This window comes from Podarcis liolepis, assembly GCF_965112155.1.
Source record: "Podarcis liolepis genome assembly, chromosome: 1".
In the NCBI taxonomy this organism is placed as follows: Eukaryota; Metazoa; Chordata; class Lepidosauria; order Squamata; family Lacertidae; genus Podarcis; species Podarcis liolepis.
This window is the reverse complement of record NC_139554.1, coordinates 81,113,897-81,135,808: the sequence shown is the minus strand read 5'-3', so window position 1 is coordinate 81,135,808 and position 21,912 is coordinate 81,113,897. Positions and strand designations below refer to the sequence as shown.

The following is a 21,912-nucleotide window of genomic DNA, read 5'->3' as shown; positions in this document are numbered from 1 at the left end:
TTTTGCCAAACGTGGGGCTTGAACCCACAACCCTGAAATTCAGAGTCTCATGCTCTACCCCCTATGCTGTAAACATGTGTCTTATTTTGTCCTCTTCTTTGGTGATCTTTAAGTGGATGTCCTATCCTCCACTTGAGCCCTTAAGTAGCATTGAATCAAGAAAAGGAAGCGACCTTTTATCATATGTGGTGGGAATGTAGAGAGATTAAAAATTGGGAAATGATATATAATGAATTGAAGAAAATGTTTAAAATGACATTTGTAAAAAAAAACCAGAAGCATTTCTGTTAGGGATTGTAGGACAAGACCTGCCAAGAAAAACAAAGAATTTATTCATGTATGCTACAACAGCGGCAAGAGTATTGATAGCACAAGGATGGAAGAATGAGGAAATCCCAACAAAGGAACAACGGTAAGAGAAACTGATGAGCTATGCAGAATTGGCTAAACTGGCATACAAACTGCAAGATAAGGACAACTGTGACTTTAAAGAAGAATGGGAACTTTTTGCAAATTACTTTAAAAGACAACAAAATGAACTGCACTCCTTGGCAGGCTTTGAATAAACATAAACAAATTTATTGATCGATAATATGGTAGATAGATAATATAAAGATCTATACAATTCTATAATATGCAGAGAATAACGTGTTGAGAAATCAGAAAGAGGAGCTGAGGGAAGTCTCGAGGGGAGGGAGGGTATATTGGGGAGGGGGAAAATAATGAATATGATATGTTTTTGACATTTTGTTATGCTGAAATTGCAAATAAAAACTTTAATGAAAAAAGTAGCATTGAATCATTCGTCATTTTTCCTGTGCTTTCTCTCTCCCCACTCTTCATTTTTACCTTCCTCTGAATTTCTAGGAAATCTCTTTCCTTTTTCCATGGTTTGAGCAATTATTACATGAGGCAATCCCCTCAAGTTCTTCATCGCACCATACATTTAAAGCACCACGATACCACTCCTATTCCCCTCAGAGAACCACAATTCCAAGAGTTCCTGGTGAACAGGGATTGACTGTTAAACCACTCTGGAAGCTTGGGGCACACGCCTATGATGTAAAGTTGCCTCTGAGTATATTAGGATGACCGGTGCCTGAAGTCTCATGGGCTCTGTGGCTGCATGCACACGATACATTGAAAGCACATGACTTCCCCCAAAATAATTTGGGGAACTGTAGTTGAACTAGGAGCTGTAACTGTGAGAGGTAAACCACCATTCCCAGGATACTTTGCAACGGGATCAGGTGCTTTAAATATACATTGTGTACACAGTGTGCCCAGCCACCCTTTAAGCAAAGTAAAAGGAAGGAAGGAAGGAAGGAAGGAAGGAAGGAAGGAAGGAAGGAAGGAAGGAAGGAAGGAAGGAAGGAAGGATTTTAAAGGGAGGGATTAGACAAGAAATCCAGCACCCTGTTCCAAAGACTCTGGGCCACATCCTAACAATTCCCAGGGCTGCAGCCTTACGAATTATATCAATTTTTGTAAACAATTTTGTTCTTGAATAACAGCTCAGAGTGAGTGAACCAAATGCCTCTAGTTCAACTTTCCAGCCTATTTAGGAACTCCTTAGAGAAGCCCCTCTCAGCCTCAGCAACCACACAGCTCACCTGCAACTTGAGGATAATACTTACCCGACCTTGCAGGGCTGCTGCTGCAACAATGACTTTAATAACGCATGAAAAGCATTTTGAACGCCCTAAAAACAACGTTTGCGCACCTTTATCGATGCTAATAACGTTGCCTACCGGTAAGGTTGCGTCCCTCTCTTTTCCCTCACTCTTTCCCTCTCCAAGCCCCCGATTTTGACAAAGCTATAATTGTAACTGTTCTGGCAGGTAGGCAAGAATGTGTTTATTGCACAAGAAGAACTCCGGGAGCAGAAAGGCAGCTCACGAACGCCAACTATCAGCTCCATTCTGCCCCCTGCTGGATCCTGGCCATTCGTTTCCAGGGAGAGAAAGGCAGGCGAAAGCTAAGCTCTAGGAGGATCCCTCGCGACCATTTGCACGGGAGACACCAAGAGAGAAACAGAGGCGGTAAACATTATCTAGACACGGATCCTGGCTTCCACTGACGCGCCTTCCAAAAGGGCGAGACCAACCTTTGCAAACCCCTCATTTTGCAGGCGAGCACGGCTTCATCGGAGGTGAGCTTGTCCCTCCTGTTTGCATCCCCTGCTCCAACATGAGCGTGCTTTTGGGGGGGTTGGGGGAGGAAAGAGTGGCAGGTGGGGGATAAATCTGCAGCTTAGTGGAAACCCCAAGGCAGGAGGGAAGTGTGTGCATCAGATACAGTTGAGGAAACGTCCCCCGCCCTAAAAAGAAGAAAACCCACAGGATAATTTGACAGCTCGTGAGAGAATCAATTCCCGTCTTTGATCATCGTTGCCTTTTTAAATATATATATATATATATAGACTGCTCCACATTTGCTTCCGAAGCAGCCAAGGGTGTTGCGGCAGCTTAAAGACTAGTAACAAATGTATTCTGGCAGAAGCTTTCGTGGGCTAGAGTCCATTCATCGGATTCGTGAAGTGTTCTCCGTAGTACATGGGGGAAGAGCATAACAGTGAGGTCACAGAGAAATACAAGACTGGCAGTCCAAACAGGGATAAGTACGTAGTTAACCGTGGCCATTCACAAAACAGTTGTTGATGGTAATGCATTATCTCGACATGGACAAACTAATGAATCACAGGCCGTTGTTTTAATGGGGGGGTATTAAACAGCATTAAACCTCTTAATGACCTGTTGCCTCCCTCTGCAATTCCTTTGTTCAAGGATGGACACTTTAAAATCAGTTACAAAGTGGTTGAAATACCCACCCCCAGTTTTTACCCCAGTTTTTTTATTGCCGTTACTGATGTCAGAATTGTGCGTTCTTTTGCTTGGAGACTGACTTGTTTGTCTTATGTAAGAATGCAGACGGGTATTTGCTTCTGTGCTGATTCTCTGCTTGCTTTTGTCCAGTTTCGTAACAGTCCCCTTGTCAAATCACCCTCCTTTTATGCCATGTCTTAGTCACATTATATATAATTTGGAGCACGGGTCTTGGACAGGTGGGTTGTTGTCATAACCTATTTCTGGGTTGCACCCCCAGTCTGAGGAAGAAGAAGAAGAGTTTGGATTTGATATCCCGCCTTTCACTGCCCTTCAGGAGTCTCAAAGCGGCTAACATTCTCCTTTCCCTTCCTCCCCCACAACAAACACGCTGTGAGGTGAGTGGGGCTGAGAGACCTCAGAGAAGTGTGACTGGCCCAAGGTCACCCGGCAGCTGCATGTGGAGGAGCGGAGACGCGAACCCAGTTCCCCAGATTACGTGACTACCGCTCTTAACCACTACACCACACTGGCTCTGCGCCAGAGAGATCAATGCCTTTTAAAATGTTGTTTAAAACACAGAGGAAGAAGGAGAGAGTAGAAGAGTGACTCAAGAGTGTCAGCATTTTGTACCAGAATTTTAGCTTTGCGCATTTAGGCTGTGTAAGCATTACCAGCTTAAAACACAAGTACATCCTTCTTTAGGTTCTCTCCCCCCCCCCCCGCTGCCGCCGCCGCCCAATTCTGATCTATGCAGGTTTGAGGGGAAAATGCATCAAAATGTAAATATTTCATTTTAAAAAGTGCAAGATAGGTGTGGACTTTGGTTAATGTTGTGTGCCTGTCACTTCCCAAATCAGCAGAGGTGATATATACTGGATGCAGTGTGCACACAGTCTTAAAGTTCTCTGTAGACCTGCACATTTTGATTTCATCGCCATAAGTGAAAGGGTAACAGACTTCTTAAAACAAGTGAAAGCTGGATATTCAGGCTATACTCAGTCGGAATATCCAACAAGAAGCCAGGTGTGCGCTTCTGACCCCCATCCCCACCCCCACCCTGGCCACTCTTGCTTGGGTGCCCTGACGGATGACCTCGGGGAGAGAGGCAGGAAGTGTGACCCTGTTGTTCCCACCACATTTCTCAGCTGCCTTTTGATACCATAGCTGCAATATTGGTGTTGCATACATATCACTGAAGGCAGCTGGTGCGCAAATGTTTCATGCATGCGCATTACTGTGGAAATTGCCCTTACGAAGAAGGCTTTTGTGGCAGCAACAATGGCAGGAAGAAATATATAAATTGGTCCCCTTAAGATGTCACAGGGGTCTGCTTGCTAAATCAGCATTATTTCTTTAATGCCACCCATGCAATTGCTAACATGTGCGAATTGCTCCTCTGTTGGCTAGAGCTAGGCCCTTGGTGTGATGATGCTGCTCTTTTGCTCTTTCCTAACTTGTTGTTTTACAATATGTTACCATCCTCTCTGGAACCCAAGGGTGTTCCTGCTAGGACTGCAACATTAGAACAAATTGAGCAATCCCATGTAGAATATGAGGCAATAGGGAGGAATTAGTTATCATGAGAGTTTTTGACCACAGTGACGAGCCCATCATGGTTTTTGGTGAAACCAGAGAATGTTCTTAGGGTTAGCAGGGTGAGAGAGCACCAGTCATCCCTTGCGGCCCATATTTGGCCAGGGAAGGGGCTTCCAAGTATACTGGCAGGAGGTCTTCCTTTGAAGGATGTCCTTTCATGGACAACAGTGTCCAAAGCTGGCAAGTGAGAGTAAAACTGGAGTCTATTCAGCCTCTGTTAAAATGCTGAGCAGGCCCCAAAGAAAGAACTGTTCTTGCTGCCACAGGTGAGAATGGAGGCTTCTTAGGTTTTTAGCATATTTTGGAGAGGAGATGACATAAGAAACTCGTCACAATTCTTGTATATTAAATGATGCTCTCCAGAGTGACCGCAGTGGAGCCATATAGTTCAGGGCTGCCAACCAGCAGCCTTAATCGGTTTGAGAGTTTGCAGGTATTACTGAACAGAGCTGGGAAGATAACACCTCCTTTTAGGTAAAGAGACGCCATCCACTCGTGAGTGCTACCAGTGCATCCTGCGACAAAATGCAGAGTGCTCCTAGTCAAGGTGCCAGCTGCACCCTTTTTCAGGATGCTGCATTCTGTCTCACCTGCCGACAGCCAGGTAACATTCTGCGTCCACTGTGTCTGCTTTGGCTGGTCATTTGGGGGGCATGGGGGAGCAAGGGGTCCTTACTAGAGTTTTTTGTGCTTCTGCAAACCTCGAGGTTCCCTTAAGCCTCCTGCTTTTGTGTGAATGGTACCATCTAGGCCACATAAGTATAGGAACTTGGAGGATGAGTTGCCTAATATGTATGGAACATAGCTCCCAATGCAGACTGGGGCATGGTGCCATTCTGTAGAGAGCATACATGTGCATGTTATGAGCAGCCTCTGGTTCCACCTTGTTCTGCTCATCCCCTGCTTACTAAGTCCATTATCCTCTCTTTTGTCCAGAAATGTCCACCACTGTGACAGAATGCGGAAACGTGAGGATCATCTCAAAAGTCGTTCAGCCAGGCCAGCAGGAAGCAGGCACAGCAAATACGTCGGGAACTACTGTCACTGTATCGCACGGTGCATCAACCTATAGCAAAAATACCAAGAATATGCTTCCCAAGGCCCTTGGGGTAAGGCCCTATAGGCTTGTCAAACTAGGCCCAAATCCTGGAGGGACCCTATGTTCTGTCTCTATAAGGTAGCTTTCTATGTTCCTCATAGTGATGAGGGAGGTAATTAGAAACAGAACAATTTGTAGGTAACGCTAACATGTGGAGGAGGAGAGTGGTGGTGAAGCTGGCAAGGGTTATAGCACTTGTCCACGATTACTGATCCACAATACCATTGTTCTTCCCCTCCAGACTGTGCAGATCATCATGGGGGCTATAGAGATATGTTTTGGAGTTGCCCTGACAGCAGCACAAGAAGATTCAAAGACCCTGACTGTGAAGAGTGGGCTCTACTTCTGGTTCGGGATCTTGGTAAGCAGACTTTGGCTGAGAGGCTTGGAGGCTCTTTCACCTACCAAAGCTTCTGAGGAGGCCTCTCTTATTTTAGACACAGAGGCCTAGAGCCACAAAGAGGCTGAATCCTAAACCAAGGTAACCATTTCCCATTAGGGCAGTGTTTCCCAACCACTGTTCCGCAGCACACTAGTGTGCCGCGAGATGTTGCCTGGTGTGCCGCGGGAAAAATTAAAAAATTCGAAAGATTTTTTTTTAAAGTCAAATTTTTGATTGGGGCGCCGTCACTAGATGACCCCTGGGGTTCCCTCCCTCCCTCCCGCTCTGCGCCTCCCTCCTCCTCCTCCTCCGGGGAGGCCCTTCCTGGCTCTCGGCGAAGGCTTGGCGGCTGCCGCTCACTCACTTGCTCGCCCACCCGTCCCTCCATCCCTGCACCCGGCCTCTCCCCCTCCGTCCCCGGCGCGGGGGCTGCCGGGATCCGTAGTCCCCTCGCCCTTGGGCTCCGCGCCCGCGCGGGGTGCGCAAACTACGTTTCCCAGCGTGGCCTGGCGGGCCGGGCGTTTTGTTTGAAGCGCTCTTCTCCTGGCCATGGAATGAGCGCAGCGGCGGCGGCCGGGCGGGCAGGGGCTCTTCTGCGCAGACCCCGTGCAGCCTGCCTGCGCCCCCGCGGAGATCGGGCGGCAGGATGGAGCCCGGGGATCCCCGCGGAGGCGGAGGCTGCCCCCCAGGTAGGGCTGCGTCAGGGGTTTTTTATTTTTGCAATGCTGCATCCGCGCCGGAGGGGACGCATCGGACCGCGGGGAGACCCCTTGGCGGGCGTGCAAGGCAATGCATGCGTGCAGGCGTTGCATGGAGTGCAGTGCAATGCAATGGCAATGCGGCGCCCTGCATGCATGCATGCAACTTCCACCGGCGCTCCGGACTTGGCAGGTGAGGGGGGTCCCCAGTGGGTGGCAGAGAGAGCCGGGAGGGCGAAGGGGAGTCGGGGGGAGCAACGCTGCTCCCCGAGCCGAGCCCGGGGGGAAACTTCGGCGTCGTTGCGCCGGGTGTTGGAAGCGGAGGCTGGCGGGGGCCCCTCACCTGCAAAACCTGGTCGCCTCTCATATATTTCGTGCATTGCATTCATCGCCCGCTTTCTCCTCCAAGGAGCTCCCGGGGGCGCGCGTGGTTCTCCCCGTGTTATCCTCACAACAACAGCCCTGCGAGGTGGGTCAGGCGAGTGGCCCAAGGGAGCACCCAGGGATTGTCCTGGCCAGGTGGGGTGATTTGAACCCTGCTCTCTGCCCGGTCTTCGTCCTCATTTAGCCCCCACATGTGCATGACTCTGCATGACTGAGGTTTTCCCCCCTCGTCTTGGCTATGGTGTGAGTCTGTGCTGTTAATTAATGGGGTTCTGCCTTCGGAGAAGATGAGCCAGCCCTCAAGGAGGTGATTATGTAATTTGCTAGCAATTCATGTCCCTCCCGGCGTGACGCTGCGCGCTGACGTCACGGGGCTGTAATGGTGGTGTGCCTCGAGATTTTTTTCATGAAACAAGTGTGCCTTTGCCCAAAAAAGGTTGGGAAACACTGCATTAGGGTATCCATGTTGGTGTGTTGTAGCAAAAACAAAAATGAATCGTGCAGCACCTTAAAAGGCTAACAGAAATATTATGGCAGAAGCTTTTGTGGATTACAATGCACAAAAGCTTCTGCCATAATAAATTGTTGGTGCTTGAGGTGCACCAAGACATGAGGTACTCAACACCCCTGCCTGTGGCCTTATCGTCTTCCAAGGCAACTACTCTATTCCCAACTTAAGAATGGAAAGTGAAATACTGGTGGACAACAAAAGAGGTTTAAAGACACTCTCAAGGCAAATCTTTAAAAATGTAGTATAAGCACTGATAACTGGGAAACACAGGCCTGCAAGCACTCCAATTGAAGAACAGCCTTTACCAAAGGTGTCGTGGACTTTGAAGACGCATGAACTCAGGATGAAAAGGAGAAATGGGCTAAGAGGAAGGCATGTTTGGCAAACCCTCACTGTGATCAAATCCCACCTGGAAACCTATGTCCCCACTGTGGAAGGACATGTGGATCCAGAATTGGCCTCTACACGGACTCACTGTTAAGACCGTTTTCATGGAAAACAATCTTACTCAGCCACGAGTGATCGCCAAAGAAGAAAACTCAACACCTCTGCCTGTGGTCTGCCCAAGTGTTTGTTCTGCTGCAAATCTATTTGGGGAGATGCCATTCTGTCTAATAGGTACTTGCATCTTCTTCCCAAACAACAGTGTTTGTTTAGTACTCAAGCTTAAGACTCTTTACAGAGGTAGCTTTTGAGTTGGTTCACATGTTACTAACCTCAGTTGGTAATGTAAAAAAGCCTCTGGTTGGCGTGAGCTTAGGAGGTGGTGGGGTTAGAGAAGGTTTTGGCCTTTCTGACCAATGCAACCTGACTTGAGAGTCTCTGTGCTCTAGTTTCTGTATGGAATGAGACTCAGCCTGGTGATTGTTCTTGGTTTTTCCTTCCCTGTGTAGCTCCTGATCTCTGGGTCATTGTTGGTAGAAATGGAGAAAAGAGATCTTCAATGGCTGGTAAATATTCTCCTGGGTATCTTTTTCGAAAAATTGACATGATAAAGGTATGTCTAAAGTTGTTGCCAATACGTCTTCAGGGTTATTTGCTGGGCAAACAGATCCTTGGTTTGTTCTGGCCAAGGCCTTAAGAAGACAAAGCTCAAATAAAGATAATTGTTGTAATGGAGGCAAGGTGAAGTTGCTGAGAGGTGGTCAGGTTATTTTCGTAGGATATGTGAGTCAGTTTAACAATTCTCTAATACAATCATAATGTCTGTGTTGTTGTGAGAAAGTCCAAATTTGGGACATTCACTGCAATCTTTCACAGGCAATCTGCCTAGCACAGGGTGAGGAAAGTGTAGTCCCCCAAATGTTCTTGGACTACAGCTCCCAACATCCCTGACCATTGGCCATTTGGGCTGGGGCTGATGGGAATAACAGCATCTGGAGGGCCACAGCTTCTCCATCTGTAGCCTTAAAAAAAACTTGTGAATATTGGCAATCAGGAAAGCAAACTTCTAGAGCACAGGGATCGCTCAGGAATGTATATGTAGGGCTCCAAAGAAATCAAGGCTGTAAATTCTGAGACCAACTACAGGTGATTACTTTCAGAGACATGGAAGTGATGTAATAGAGCAACTCTTAATTTATTTTATTTCAATGTACTGATATAGGTGAAAGCTAGCTCCGCTGCCAACTTGCTAGTTTGTGTTGCTGCATTGGTTGCTGTAATCCTCCATAGTACTGAGATTGCACAAACCCATCAACAAGGAGACTTGTGTGACGATTCTGCTATGTATTATGGTTATTGCTTCAATGCTATTCCGGTAAGTTTTCCCCCATCTCTTCATGTGCATGTAGTAGCAGTCCATAATTTGCTAAAAGTGATCTGATTCAGCAAAGGCTTCAGGCATCTAGAGACTCTTCAGAACTGTTCTGTGCCTAAATGAAATAATTCTGCCTTTGTGTTGTTGTTTAGTTGTTTAGTCGTGTCCGACTCTTCGTGACCCCATGGACCAGAGCATGCCAGGCACTCCTGTCTTCCACTGCCTCTCGCAGTTTGGTCAAAAATTCTGCCTTACCGTTGGCTTATAGGAAGCCAAAAATAGCTAATTCACAAGTGAGAGGCTCTACTAACCCTCATAAGACTTTGTCAGTGACCAGCAAGGAGCATAAAGACATGGTGTCTCCCAGTGGATCAAAATTCATTTTGTATAAAATTTATTTTTTGGTGTGATATTTTAGCACACTATGGAGACAAATTGCACCTGCCTGTGGATTAGTTGCAAAGAACAGCTGGCTCAATCACCTTTTCAACTTCAAACAAACAAAATTAAAGAAGTGTCCAAATGAGGCAATGAAATTATTATTATTATTATTATTATTATTATTATTATTATTATTATTATTATTTATACCCCACCCATCTGACTGGGTTTCCCCAGCCACTCTGGGCAGGTCGCAACAGATTAAAAACAGAATGAAACATCAAACATTAAAAACTTTCCTAAACAGGGCTGCCGTCAGATGTCTTCTAAAAGTCAGATAGTTGTTTTTTTCCTTGACATCTGATGGGAGGGTGTTCCCCAGGGCGGGCGTCACTTCTGAGAAGGCCCTCTGCCTGGTTCCCTGTAACCTCACTTCTCACAGTGAGGGAACCGCCTGAAGGCCCTCGGCACTGGACTTCAGTGTCCAGGCTGAACAACGGGGGTGGAGATGCTCCTTCAGGTATACTGGGCCAAGGTTAGTGGCAAGCTTGGAAAGCCTTCTTGATGGTCCAGCTCTCACTTCCATACATCACTACTGGGAAAACCATGGCTTTAACTATACGGACCTTTGTTGGTAAGGTGATGTCTCTGCTTCTTAAGATGCTGTCTAGGTTTGCCATCGCCTTTCTCCCAAGGAGCAGGCGTCTTTTAATTTCGTGACTGCTGTCACCATCTGCACTGATCATGGAGCCCAAGAAAGTAAAATCTCTCACTGCCTCCATTTCTTCCCCTTCTATTTGCCACGAGGTGATGGGACCAGTGGCCATGATCTTCGGGGGTTTTTATGTTGAGCTTCAGACCATATTTTGCGCTCTCCTCTTTCACCCTCATTAAAAGGTTCTTTAATTCCTCCTCACTTTCTGCCATCAAGGTTGTGTCATCTGCATATCTGAGGTTGTTGATATTTCTTCCGGCGATCTTAATTTCAGCTTGGGATTCATCCAGCCCAGCCTTTCGCATGATGAATTCTGCAGATAAGTTAAATAAGTAGGGAGACAATATACAGCCTTGCCGTACTCCTTTCCCAATTTTGAACCAATCAGTTGTTCCATATCCAGTTCTAACTGAAGCTTCTTGTCCCACATAGAGATTTCTCAGGTACAGATGAGGTGATCAGGCACTCCCATTTCTTTAAGAACTTGCCATAGTTTGCTGTGGTCGACACAGTCAAAGGCTTTTGCATAGTTAATGAAGCAGAAGTAGATGTCTTTCTGGAACTCTCTAGCTTTTTCTATAATCCAGCGCATGTTTGCAATTTGGTCTCTGGTTCCTCTGCCCCTTCGAAATCCAGCTTGCACTTCTGGGAGTTCTTGGTCCACATACTGCTTGAGCCTGCCTTGTAGAATTTTAAGCATAACCTTGCTAGCGTGTGAAATGAGTGCAATTGTGCGGTAGTTGTAGCATTCTTTGGCACTGCCCTTCTTTGGGATTGGAATGTAGACTGATCTTCTCCAATCCTCTGGTCACTGCTGAGTTTTCCAAATTTGCTGGCATATTGAGTGTAGCACCTTAACAGCATCATCTTTTAAAATTTAGTTCAGCTGGAATATCATCACTTCCACTGGCCTTGTTATTTGCAGTGCTTTCTAAGGCCCATTTGACCTCACTCTCCAGGATGTCTGGCTCCAGGATGTCTCACTCTCCAGGATGTCTTGGAAAGAATAGTGGTGGTGTTTTATTGAGCTACTTAGTGTGGGGTTGGCCTTGAAGAAATGTCACTTGGTGCAAAACGATGCTGCCACACTTCTAATTGGGACTTGCTGTATCAAGTGTATTATTCCAGCTGCATTGTTACCAGGTGGTGCTAGCCTGGGTCTGGGATGCCTGAAGGATCACTTCATCCCACAGCTGCCTGCCCGTGTACACTCAAGTCTGCCCCTGACGTCCATGTCCTTCCTGCCTTTCAGAGCCTTTTCAGTTATAGCATTGCTGCTTTGGGGTGACCTTTCAAAAGGGGGCTGTCTTGTGCCTGTCTTTCAACTGGAGATCAAAATCTGATGTTTTGAATGAGCTGTCAGGCTAGAATGGTGTTAACTGGATATGCTTTCGTTTTGATGTAGTTGTGCCATTTTCTTGATGCAAATATATAGATTAAAAGTTATTTTGCATTGTCTTAACATACTACATCTCTGTGGGCCCTGGTGGATCAAAAGCATGGAGTATCAGTACTGAAAATAAATAAAAGCGAGCTTGTTACCATTCCAGTAGGCACAGAAATAGGAAACATTCTCAAAGGGAAAACGCACTAGCCTACATAAAATGTAGTTGAGGGAAATAATGGATTGATACCTGGCAGTTATAGTTCCTTAAATTGTATAATGTGTGTACAGGTCTCTTGCTATAAAAAATACACAATGTACATGGTTCTTTGGATTTGAAGATTTATTCCTCCCATGTTTTCCTGCCAAGCGTCCACTTATTAAATCCTGCTTATGTGATTGGACCCCAAATATCTGTTTTTTCTGGAGAAAGGGTAGAAGATGGGGGAGGGGGAGCTCCTTTGCAATCTTCCTAATTCTCAGGAATGAAGTTAAGGTTCTTTAGGGATATTCCTAAATTATCCCTTCCAACAAGGTCTAGAACAAACATTTAATGGAAAGTAATGGAAAACAGTGTGCACACGACACTAGATGCTATCCATTATCTATCCTGTCCTTTCTTATGATGCACTTTGTATGCACTTTTCACCTCAAACCAGCTTCAATTGATAAAAAAGGACAACCTGGCTGTGTTTTAAACTGGTCATGTGTACACAGCCTAAGTCAACCTTTCAACCATTAGGCTTCAGCACGGAGACCCTCTTTAGATTTGTTCACCTCCCTGTCCCTGGAGGATTTCGTGTATCTTCTTCAGAATCTTTCAAATTGGTGTCAGTGAAAGAGACATCACAGGACTCAGCTGCTTTGGAAGGTTAACTCTTTCACTTCCAAGCGATGGGTTTTTGGTTGTGTTTTCAATTCTGGAGCTGTGTAAATAGCAACCCGTGCAACTGTTTATTGCCTTTTCCCACAGACGCTGATATATGGTCTGAACGCGGTGTTTATCATCTTTTCGCTTCTTGAACTGTGCATAGCTGTCGCTGCCCTGGTAGTTGGATCCAGATCTGCACAACAACGACTCTATCGGCAGATGGTGAGGCTGAATCCCTGCCTTTTTCTGTCACAGGTTTGCTGTGGCTGGGACAAACCCAGCCCTAAATCAACACTGTTCCTCACTCAGCTATGTGGAAAGAAAATCATAAGCTTGGTAGTAGCCTGCAAATTTCAAATGTGTTCTCTCCCCCCTCCCTGACATGGCTTTGAGTTATGCCCTTTTCCCATCAAAAATTGAACAGAATCTGATCTCAATGAAATAATTTCAATTTTTTGTGATCCTCACTTTCCCTCTTTGCAGGGATTTCAGTGGTACCTGGCTCTCCCCTGAAAGGGCTGGCTCCTACATTTCTCTTAGAATAATGGAAGGAGGCAAAAGTTGTGTCTGGGTAGAGGATGGGTAAAGCTTGCAGAGAACCATTACCAACTTTGCTCTTCTTGTTGTTTTTTCCAGGCGTAGTGATAAGGCTTCTCTTGGCACTTCTTGGCACACCATTTGCAGCAATTATAGAGGTCTCTCTTGCTTAGAGCTACACAGCTGTGAACTTCTTGCAGATACTTCACCTTTTCCAAGATGGACTGCAGGAATCCTGCTAATCTCTTGCCTGGCTTTCTTTAGAAAGAGAAAACAAACTATAAACTTGCCTGTGACCCTCCTCTATGGGTCCTGCCACATAAGCTGAAAAGAAGGTTTTCCAAATCCAAGACTTCTCTTCACTTTTGTGCATTATCAAGAAAGGGAAATCTCTGTACCTTTAAAAAAGTTTACATTTTGGGCCTTTCCTGTGTGTTCCTGAAAGACAACAGTCTGATCTCTAAATTCTCCTGGGTTTGGTGAGGAGAGAGAGCCCAAACAGATTGTTTGTGCTTATTCCAACATGAAATTTAGGTTTGTGGTAATGAAATGGACACTGTGGTGATGATGAGACCCATATAAGCACACACTATATTGGAAGGGAAAGTGCTTTGAATTTTTCGAGAAAATATCTAGCTCTTTGAGCTGGTTAGAAAACTGCTTGTGGATCTTCCTGCAGGGAAAACTGATGTGGGTTTTTAATGAATGCACAACACATATTCTTCCACAGGAACAGTTCACATTAAATCAAGCATTCTCACACTGGAAAACATTTCATCAGAATCTCAGCCTGTCTCCAACCAGAGAAGAAAGATAGATAAAGTCTTCGCCCACATACCAAATGCTATATCCCTTTCATTCTTCAGGTTGCCCGGGTACCCTAATGCAGCAATCTTGTACACACCTGGGAGTACATCTCACTGAACCCAATTGATCTTACCTCTAAGTAGACATGCATACAATTGCACTGTAATGCTGCAATCTTATGGACGCTTAATCTCGGAATAAATACCAGTGAAGAATGTGACTTCTTTCTGAGTGTATAGAATCAGGGGCAGTTAAGGAAAGAAGAACACAATGTTCTCTTTTACCTCTCCAGACCACAATCAGACTTTCCGATGGGCTTCTGAGCCACAGCATGCAAATGGCTCAGTCGCTGGCATCTCCAGACAGAAACTACTGTCTGAAACCTTGAAAATCTGCTCTCAGTCACTTTAGACAATAATGAGCTAGAAAGGTCAACATTCTGACTGGTATGAAAAAGCTTCCAATCTTCCTACATGTTGGTTCCGCTTGGTTCCCATAGCGATGTTTCTTAGACAGCTGAAAATCTGCCTGAGAAAATTCACTAGAGGTAAGATTATGATAGCTCACCTCTACTGTAACTGGGAGGCAGTTACTTCATGAAAGTACTCAATAGATTATGAAGGAGATGCTCTTAAAAAATGTTATGCAGAAACCTCATCTGGAGACTTAAAGGCTGATATTTGAAAGAGAGAGAAATCTGCTTAAATTTGTTTACTTTTGTTACACTATAAAAAGGGATGGGATCAAAGAGTAGTAAGATACAGTGGTACCTCGCAAGACGAATGCCTCGCAAGACGGAAAACCCGCAAGACGAAAGGGTTTTCCGTTTGCGAGTTGCTTCGCAAGACGAATTTCCCTATGGGCTTGCTTCGCAAGAAGAAAGCCCATAGGGAAATCTCTGGGGACCTCTTTTAAATGCTGGCGGTGGGGAGCAAAGCCTCCCCTCCCCTCCGGCCTTCAGAAGAGGTCCAGGAAGGCCGGCGGGGGCCAAAAGGCTTTGCTCCCCACCGCCAGCATTTTAAAAGCAGTCCGGGATAGCAGGGAAGCGCTTCCCGCTATCCCGGACGGCTTTTGAAGGCAGGCTGGGGGGGGAGCAAAGACTTTCGGCCCCCGCCCGCCTTCAGAAGAGGTCCTGGACCTCTTCTGAAGGCTGGCGGGGGCCGAAAGTCTTTGTCCCCCCTGCCTGCCTTCCCAGAGGCTTTTAAATCGCCCCGGACAGCGGAGAAGTCCTCCGCTGTCCCGGGGCGATTTTAAAATGCCGCCGGCCAGCATTTTAAGATCGCCCCGGACAGCGGAGAAGTCCTCCGCTGTCCCGGGGTTTTTTAAAATTCTGGGGGCGGGAAGAAAAGCCCTTGTCCCCCCCCCCCAGCCTTCAGAAGAGGTCGGGGGAATGACTGTCCCTGGACCTGGTCTGAAGGCGGTTTCCATAGGAACGCATTAATTGATTTTCAATGCATTCCTATGGGAAACCGTGCTTCGCAAGACGAAAAACTCGCAAGAAGAAAAAACTTGCGGAACGAATTAATTTCGTCTTGCGAGGCACCACTGTACACTGATAATGTGTTGCATTTGTAACAACTGAGATGTTGACCAAAGTGGTAAGACAGTGTGACAGATTCCGTATTCATAGCATGCAAACAAGTTTGTCAAAGCTTGTCCACATTGTGATATCATACAGTATTATTTCCAGAGGCAGAAAAAAAATGTTTAAATCTTTGTGGGGCAGTTTGGGCAATCAGCAGAATGAAGTCAAAAGGGCTGTTTCCAGGGGACAAGGTTGAATAGTTCTTCCTAAGGTGCTAGTTTTGTAGTTGCAAGGAATTGTTCAGCTTGGGGAGCATTCGAGAACACCAGGTAGGGAACATGTAGCGCTGTGGTCTAAACCACTGAGCCCCTTCAGGTTGCTGATTGGAAGGTTGGTGGTTCAAATCCCCGCAACAGGGTGAGCTCTTGTTGCTCTGTCCCAGCTCCTGCCCACCTAGCAGTTCAAAAGCACACCAGTGCAAGTGGATAAATAGGTACTGCTGTGACGGGAAGGTATACGGTGTTGCCATGCGCTCTGGCTTCCGTCATAGCAGCGGTTTAGTCGTGCTGGCCACGTGACGTGGAAAGCTGTCTATAAACAAACGCTGGCTCCCTTGGCCTGAAAGCGAGATTAGTGCCACACCCTATAGTCACCTTTGACTGGACTTAGCCATCCAGGGGTCCTTTACCTTTTTTTACCTACCAGGATAGGCTTTATAACTTGATTTCTCAGTGAATTCACTGTGCTGGGTGTAGGCAGGCCATCCTCTCAGACATATTACTGTTATAGAAAAAAGAGCCCAGAGTCCATATAATGACTGTGCACACTTTAGGAGACATCATCATTATTATTATTTATTGGATTTATATACTGCCCTATAACTGGAGATCTCAGGGCAGTTCACAGAACAAAATCAAAATGAAAAACCACAAAACATATGATCAAAATAAAAACAGCCCATGCGTTAGTTTTTCTATTGTTAGCATTTTTTTTATAGCAGTGAAACTGAAGAGCAAGCACTTGTTTTAACAGAAAATACCAATAAAAGAGAGCCTTTCAATTTATAACCAAGTATATAAAGATGAATTGCTGCATCCATTTAAAGTATGTATGGAAATAAGCTCCTGTCTTAAACTACTGCACATATATATATTTTTTGGATAAATATATTGCTGGCATTGTGTGTTTATCAGAATCTTTTTGTGCCTAGTCCAAATCAACTTTCTAGTTTTTATATAGTATCTCAGGTCTGATTATTGAATTGAATGTTGTTTTACATCACCTGGCATGTGCCTTCTGCATTCAGACTAAAATATATTTGTCATTTGGTGTGTGAAGTGGTTTGTTAATAAATTTCAATGCTTCCCCGTGATTTGTTCTTTTATGGATGCTCGTCTGCAGGTTCTGCTACTTCCTTCTGTGGTGTTCAGATCTAGAAATGAAATGTTTATGATTAAAATTAGTGCTGCTGAGAGCTACAGTGAAAACTTTAGCTTACAGCCTCCACTCCTTTTTATCCTAAAGTAAAACAACTTGTAGATTGCAGCCAAATTTCCTTTTAATAAATAAATCACAACAGTCCCTTTAAGACAGTATGCATACGAGGGTTATCTAGTCCAACTCCTGCAATGCACTGGCGGGTGTGTGAGTGTGTGCCAGTCATCAAGGGCTATTTTATTTTTAAAATCTTTCTATTTATTGATTTATTTAATTTTTCGATCATTTCAATGCGCTGCAAGAAGGTCAACTTCCAGCCCTTTTGAGTTCCATGCATTTCCGATGATGTTGCCCCGCATGTGAAGAATCACACCAAATACAACCGGAAACCGGAACTGTTGTTACGGAACGGGTAAGACCGCATCTCTTCGCAGCCGAAGTACAATTGGCCAATTGCGGTCAGGCGGCTGTCTCCGCCCACGTTTCCCTCACGCACCTGGGCGGAACAAACCACTCGCGTTGCTCTACGCATATGCTTGAGGACGAAACGTCATCCGAGGGGGACGTCCCTGTATTTCTCCCACGTGAAGGGAGGCAGAGCAGCAGTTTTCGGGGGATCCGGCGAGTAGGCTATGGCGGCGCTTGTTTCTGAAGCGGAGCCGCTGAGTGAGCAGCCCCCTCCCGATACTGACCGAGGTGAGCAGGTCCAGCAGCCCGGGAACGGCGAGGAAGCGGCCGCCTCGGTAGAAGCTGGACCAGGGAAACCGCAGGCAGCTGCCCCGGGCACGAAGCGGAAGGAGGCGCCCGCCATCCCCAGAGGAAAGCCTAAATCGGGGCGGGTATGGAAAGACACCGGCAAGAAGCGGTGAGAGTTTGATCTTCGCCTTTAGGCGGCGGGACCTTGTTTTGCGCTACTTACTGCGTTTGCGTATGGTGCAAACTGAAGGTTAACAAGCAAGTCGCGTGCAGTTAATTTTTGCTCTGATTTTGAAACAAATTTGACTCACAGGTGGTTTGCAATGCTTAAATAAGCCCCCTCCAATCGTTTCCACAGAATAGTTCGATTGTTCTACACAGTGTCTTTGCCAGTCTGTGGAGAGCATGGCCTGCGAAGTGTGTAGCCCCGTCTGATGAACAGGAACTTAGAAACAAGCTTCACTTGAGTTTTTTGTTATCATCTATTTATTAAGCACCTTCTAAACAACCATATCAAGGCGATGCACGCTAAAAATAACTAAAAAGAGTTAAGAGAGGGGGGAAAATAGTGTATATGTTTAAAGCCAAAGCCTATACATTTGAAGCCTTTGTATGGTTTTACGCTCATGGCAGTGGTTGGTAATGGCTCCGTTTTCTCCTTGCTAGGTTTTCTCTCATGACTCTGGATAAGCCTTTGCGTACCTCCTGGGAACGCAAGATGAAGGAACGTCAGGAAAAGAAACTAGTCAAAGATTTTGCACGGCAATTGGTGGAAGAAAAACGAAAGGAGCGTGAGGTGAGAGAAAATTGTGATATAAAGTGGTCTGTTGAATAGTGGTTCCTAGGTCTGGAAGCAGGCAGGTGGCCTGTTCTGAATAGAGTCGGTCTCCTTCGAAAGAACAGGTGTGTCACCCAAGGATGTGCCTAGATTTATCTTTGTCACTGGAGACCCAAGTGTCTTAAGGAGTGCCCGCTCTGACTAGATCGCCAGGTACTGCCATTCCTGGACCTGGGATAGACTTTTCACAGTAATACATGTTCTGATAACCTCTTAGATTACTGCAGTGTGTTGCATGCGGTGCTGCCCTTGAAGACAACATGAAAGCTACAGTTAGCATACAAGGCAACTCCCTGGTTATTAAGTGCAGCAGCTGACTGAAGCCATATGTGTACTGAAAGACTTGCACTGTCTTTCAAAATATTACTAATCTGAACTCAAAAGTTTTATCGAGATCTTATAAAATTTAGGACCTAAATACTTAAAAGAGCACCTCCCCACTCCAGTATTGTCCTGCCGACAGGTTAAGATATTTGGATAAGCCCTTCATGTTCAAGGACTATCCATTATGCAATACTAAGTTAGAGGGTCTTCTTTGCTGTGACACATGTCCTTTCTTCTGGACAGTGTTAGAAACTCAGGAATATAAGCTAATTTTCAGTGCCCTTAAACCTGGGTTACGGTCGCCACAACAGAATATCTACGCACCAATTAACTTTATTATTATTATTATTCATTTCATTTCTGTACTGCCTTATATTTTAAAATAAACTGCTTTGGGATTTCCCCCCAACACATTAAAACATCAAATAAAATAATCCAGAATAAAACAAATTCAAGCTTCAAGGAAAATATTTCAGATCCTCTAAGTGACATTTTGCTTTCCCCATTATTTGCCTATTTAATATATATAGCTGTCCCATAGCAGAAGTACTCTAGGAAGCCAGTGTGCTGTGGTGAATAGAGTGTTGGACTAGGACCTGGGAGATCAGGGTTCAGATTCCCACTGCTGTGGCTCTAAAATAATACATATAACTGGTTTCACTGTCTTCTCCTTCAGGAGAAAAAACTGCGAAGGGAAGAAAACTTAAGAAGACGACTGGAGAATGAGCGGAAGGCAGAGGTTGTGCAAGTGGTGAGTTTCCCCTTTTAGTTTTCTCTTGAAGAAGAAACTTGCCTTCTGTGAGAAGGGGAGCACTGCTGCAATAAACAGATCATTTGTTCTCTCCGTGTTGTGCTTAGCTTGATAGAAATGACATGTTAGACCATGCTTCCTAGTTGCCGCTAATCAAGGAGGAGTGTTTAGGGGAGGTGTGGGCATGTTTTCATCTAACAAATATACAAAGTTTATCCAAACCCTCACTTACCCTAGGTTGAGTTTAGCCTAACACACTCGTTTTACGTATAAATCTGCTTAAACTAGGACGCCATTTTTGTTTCCAGTGAGAGTGAGCCAAGAGAGGTGTAGGCTAGAAATTGTCTTTGTGGTGGTTGGATGATGGAGAGGCTGCTTATTTCACCTTACAATTACTATATATCCACCACTTATTGAGCCAAGACAACGCAGGATTTTTTTGCCCAATGTAGTAATGGAGATATAATGTTGTATAGCAAAATGGGTGATACTCTAGCCAGACTAATACCATGTGAATGTGGATGAAAATCTATAATCCTAGTTGCTGATCAATGCAAGAATGGGCTGGAGCCAAAATCTTGCAAGAATAGTATCTAATTCAGGAGTAGCCAATGTGGTGCCCTCCAGATGACTACGGCTCCTATCCTTGGGGTGCTGAAAGGACGTTGTTTCATAAATGGATCATTTTCCCCATTCTTAAAATCTGTGGATTGCAAGACTGACATGGACAGTTTCTGCGCTCGCAAAGCACTTGCATCATCTTTCGGATGCCCATCTGAATACCTCTAGGTCCCAGGATTGCAAGGCCTTTTCAGGCTGTGTGGCTCAAACGTCATAAATTGTTTCCTTATCATGGTGCCTTTCAGGTCTAGGCAAATGGGCACAGCTTTTCTGGATGTGCAGTTTCATCTCTCAAGAGATGCCGTTGATCTGATGTTTTGCTTAAAACAGTCCTGTTTACAGCAGTTGGCCACCCTATTTTGCTTTTCCTGACTGGCACCATTGCAGAGCTGCTTTCCAAAGATTCACTCATCGTTCTCTCATGCATACCAGTTATAATTGATCTATATTAAAAATAGTAATGTTCCGTCATGGTGTTCCATTGCGCTAGAAGCAGCTTAGTCATGCTGGCCACATGACCCGGAAAGCTGTCTGTGGACAAACACCAGCTCCCTCGGCCTGAAAGCAAGATGAGTGCCACAACCCGGTCGCCTTTGACTGGACTTAACTGTCCAGGGGTCCTTTACCTACCTTTTATTAGTAAGAATAATGATGTATTCACAAAATCTTCAGTCTCATGTTGTAAAACAATCTTGGACATAATATGGTGCGTGCCAAATGATAGATCAAGATTCTTCTGCAGATCTCTGGATAATTTGAAGGCCGTCTCCAAAGATGCATGACCCCCAATTGTTTAGTGATATCACACATACCTTAAAAAAACCCTCCATCCATCCTAAATTATACTGATGAAATGAAGAGTGTGTATTGGCGGAGGGCAGGTGCATGGGAGAACTGTGAATTCAGTTCTGCTACTCAGGATCAATCTCCTGCACTCGTAATCCTTTCATTCAAAGTGTACTATATCTTTTGCCCTTGGTATTCTTGTTGGTGGATTTCTGGATCCAGTAAAAATCAAAGAATGTATCCCCAAGTCCAAAGTCTTGTCTATCCCTGTTCTGAAGCCTCTGGCGAGGATAGGAAACTTGTTCTTCCTGAGAGTTCTTAAGTCTCATATACAAGAGTGCTGGCAGCACCATTGTCATTTCTTTTCTGCTCCTTCCTTCAGATTCGGAATCCAGCAAAACTGAAGCGTGCAAAGAAGAAGCAATTGCGTCGCATTGAGAAGCGGGACACACTGGCATTGCTGCAGAAACGCCAAACGCAGCGCAAAGCAGCCAAGGAATGAGTCCGAGACGGGTCTCCCTCCCTACTCTCCGTAAATAGAAAATGGCTTCTTGAGATGCGCTGGCCAGATGCACTGCTGGTTTGCTCCCTGGCTTCTCTTGGCCCTGGAGATCAGATTCTTCCAGAGAAGGCTACATTGCATCCAGATGCCCCTTAGCTGAAGCCTCCCTTTTGCTTTTCTGTGGTGATGGCAAAGCAGAATCTTCCAGCGTGAAGTGCTTAGACGTCTTTTTAAAAACTAAACGTTCTCCAGGATAGCAGCAGACCCCAGACTTTATGAAATAGGGCAATGCCCTAAAGGGGTTTGTCTGAGGATTCGCAACTTCCAGACTGTAGGGTTATATATAAAAGATCATAAATAACCTGGTTGCTCTTGGGTATTCTTCTGGGTTAGGGATGGAATGGGACATTTGACTGGTTCTGCAGTTATTAAAACCATTGCTTTCTGGATTTATGCGCCTGTGTGATATTTTAGCTTTGT

The 21,912-nt window shown here is 45.4% G+C and overlaps 2 protein-coding genes across 2 annotated transcripts; both read left to right on the top strand.

Moving 5' to 3' along the window:
- Window positions 1-1,979: 1,979 nt before the first annotated feature.
- On the top strand, window positions 1,980-16,849 carry LOC310704756 (membrane-spanning 4-domains subfamily A member 4A-like). Its single transcript, XM_083498715.1, has 8 exons — window positions 1,980-2,152; window positions 5,361-5,533; window positions 5,765-5,884; window positions 8,392-8,448; window positions 9,105-9,257; window positions 12,711-12,830; window positions 13,245-14,702; window positions 15,492-16,849. The coding sequence occupies exons 2-7, from the start codon at window positions 5,363-5,365 to the stop codon at window positions 13,248-13,250; spliced, it is 627 nt and encodes a 208-aa protein (XP_083354841.1). The 5' UTR covers window positions 1,980-2,152; window positions 5,361-5,362; the 3' UTR covers window positions 13,251-14,702; window positions 15,492-16,849.
- Window positions 16,850-17,457: 608 nt separating this feature from the next.
- CCDC86 (coiled-coil domain containing 86) lies at window positions 17,458-21,881 on the top strand. Its single transcript, XM_083498727.1, has 4 exons — window positions 17,458-17,779; window positions 18,277-18,406; window positions 19,449-19,523; window positions 21,313-21,881. The coding sequence occupies exons 1-4, from the start codon at window positions 17,547-17,549 to the stop codon at window positions 21,430-21,432; spliced, it is 558 nt and encodes a 185-aa protein (XP_083354853.1). The 5' UTR covers window positions 17,458-17,546; the 3' UTR covers window positions 21,433-21,881.
- The last annotated feature ends 31 nt before the right edge of the window (window positions 21,882-21,912 follow it).

What these genes read in the sequence shown, in the direction of transcription:
- LOC310704756 (XM_083498715.1), top strand. Translation starts at nt 5,363, where the DNA reads ATGTCCACCACTGTGACAGAATGCGGAAACGTGAGGATCATCTCAAAA. An exon ending in AAAGAGATCTTCAATGGCTG is followed by an intron (nt 8,449 to 9,104) that starts GTAAATATTCTC and finishes GTACTGATATAG; the next exon opens with GTGAAAGCTAGCTCCGCTGC. An exon ending in ATTGCTTCAATGCTATTCCG is followed by an intron (nt 9,258 to 12,710) that starts GTAAGTTTTCCC and finishes CTTTTCCCACAG; the next exon opens with ACGCTGATATATGGTCTGAA.
- CCDC86 (XM_083498727.1), top strand. Translation starts at nt 17,547, where the DNA reads ATGGCGGCGCTTGTTTCTGAAGCGGAGCCGCTGAGTGAGCAGCCCCCT. An exon ending in AAAAACGAAAGGAGCGTGAG is followed by an intron (nt 18,407 to 19,448) that starts GTGAGAGAAAAT and finishes CTTCTCCTTCAG; the next exon opens with GAGAAAAAACTGCGAAGGGA. An exon ending in AGGCAGAGGTTGTGCAAGTG is followed by an intron (nt 19,524 to 21,312) that starts GTGAGTTTCCCC and finishes TCCTTCCTTCAG; the next exon opens with ATTCGGAATCCAGCAAAACT.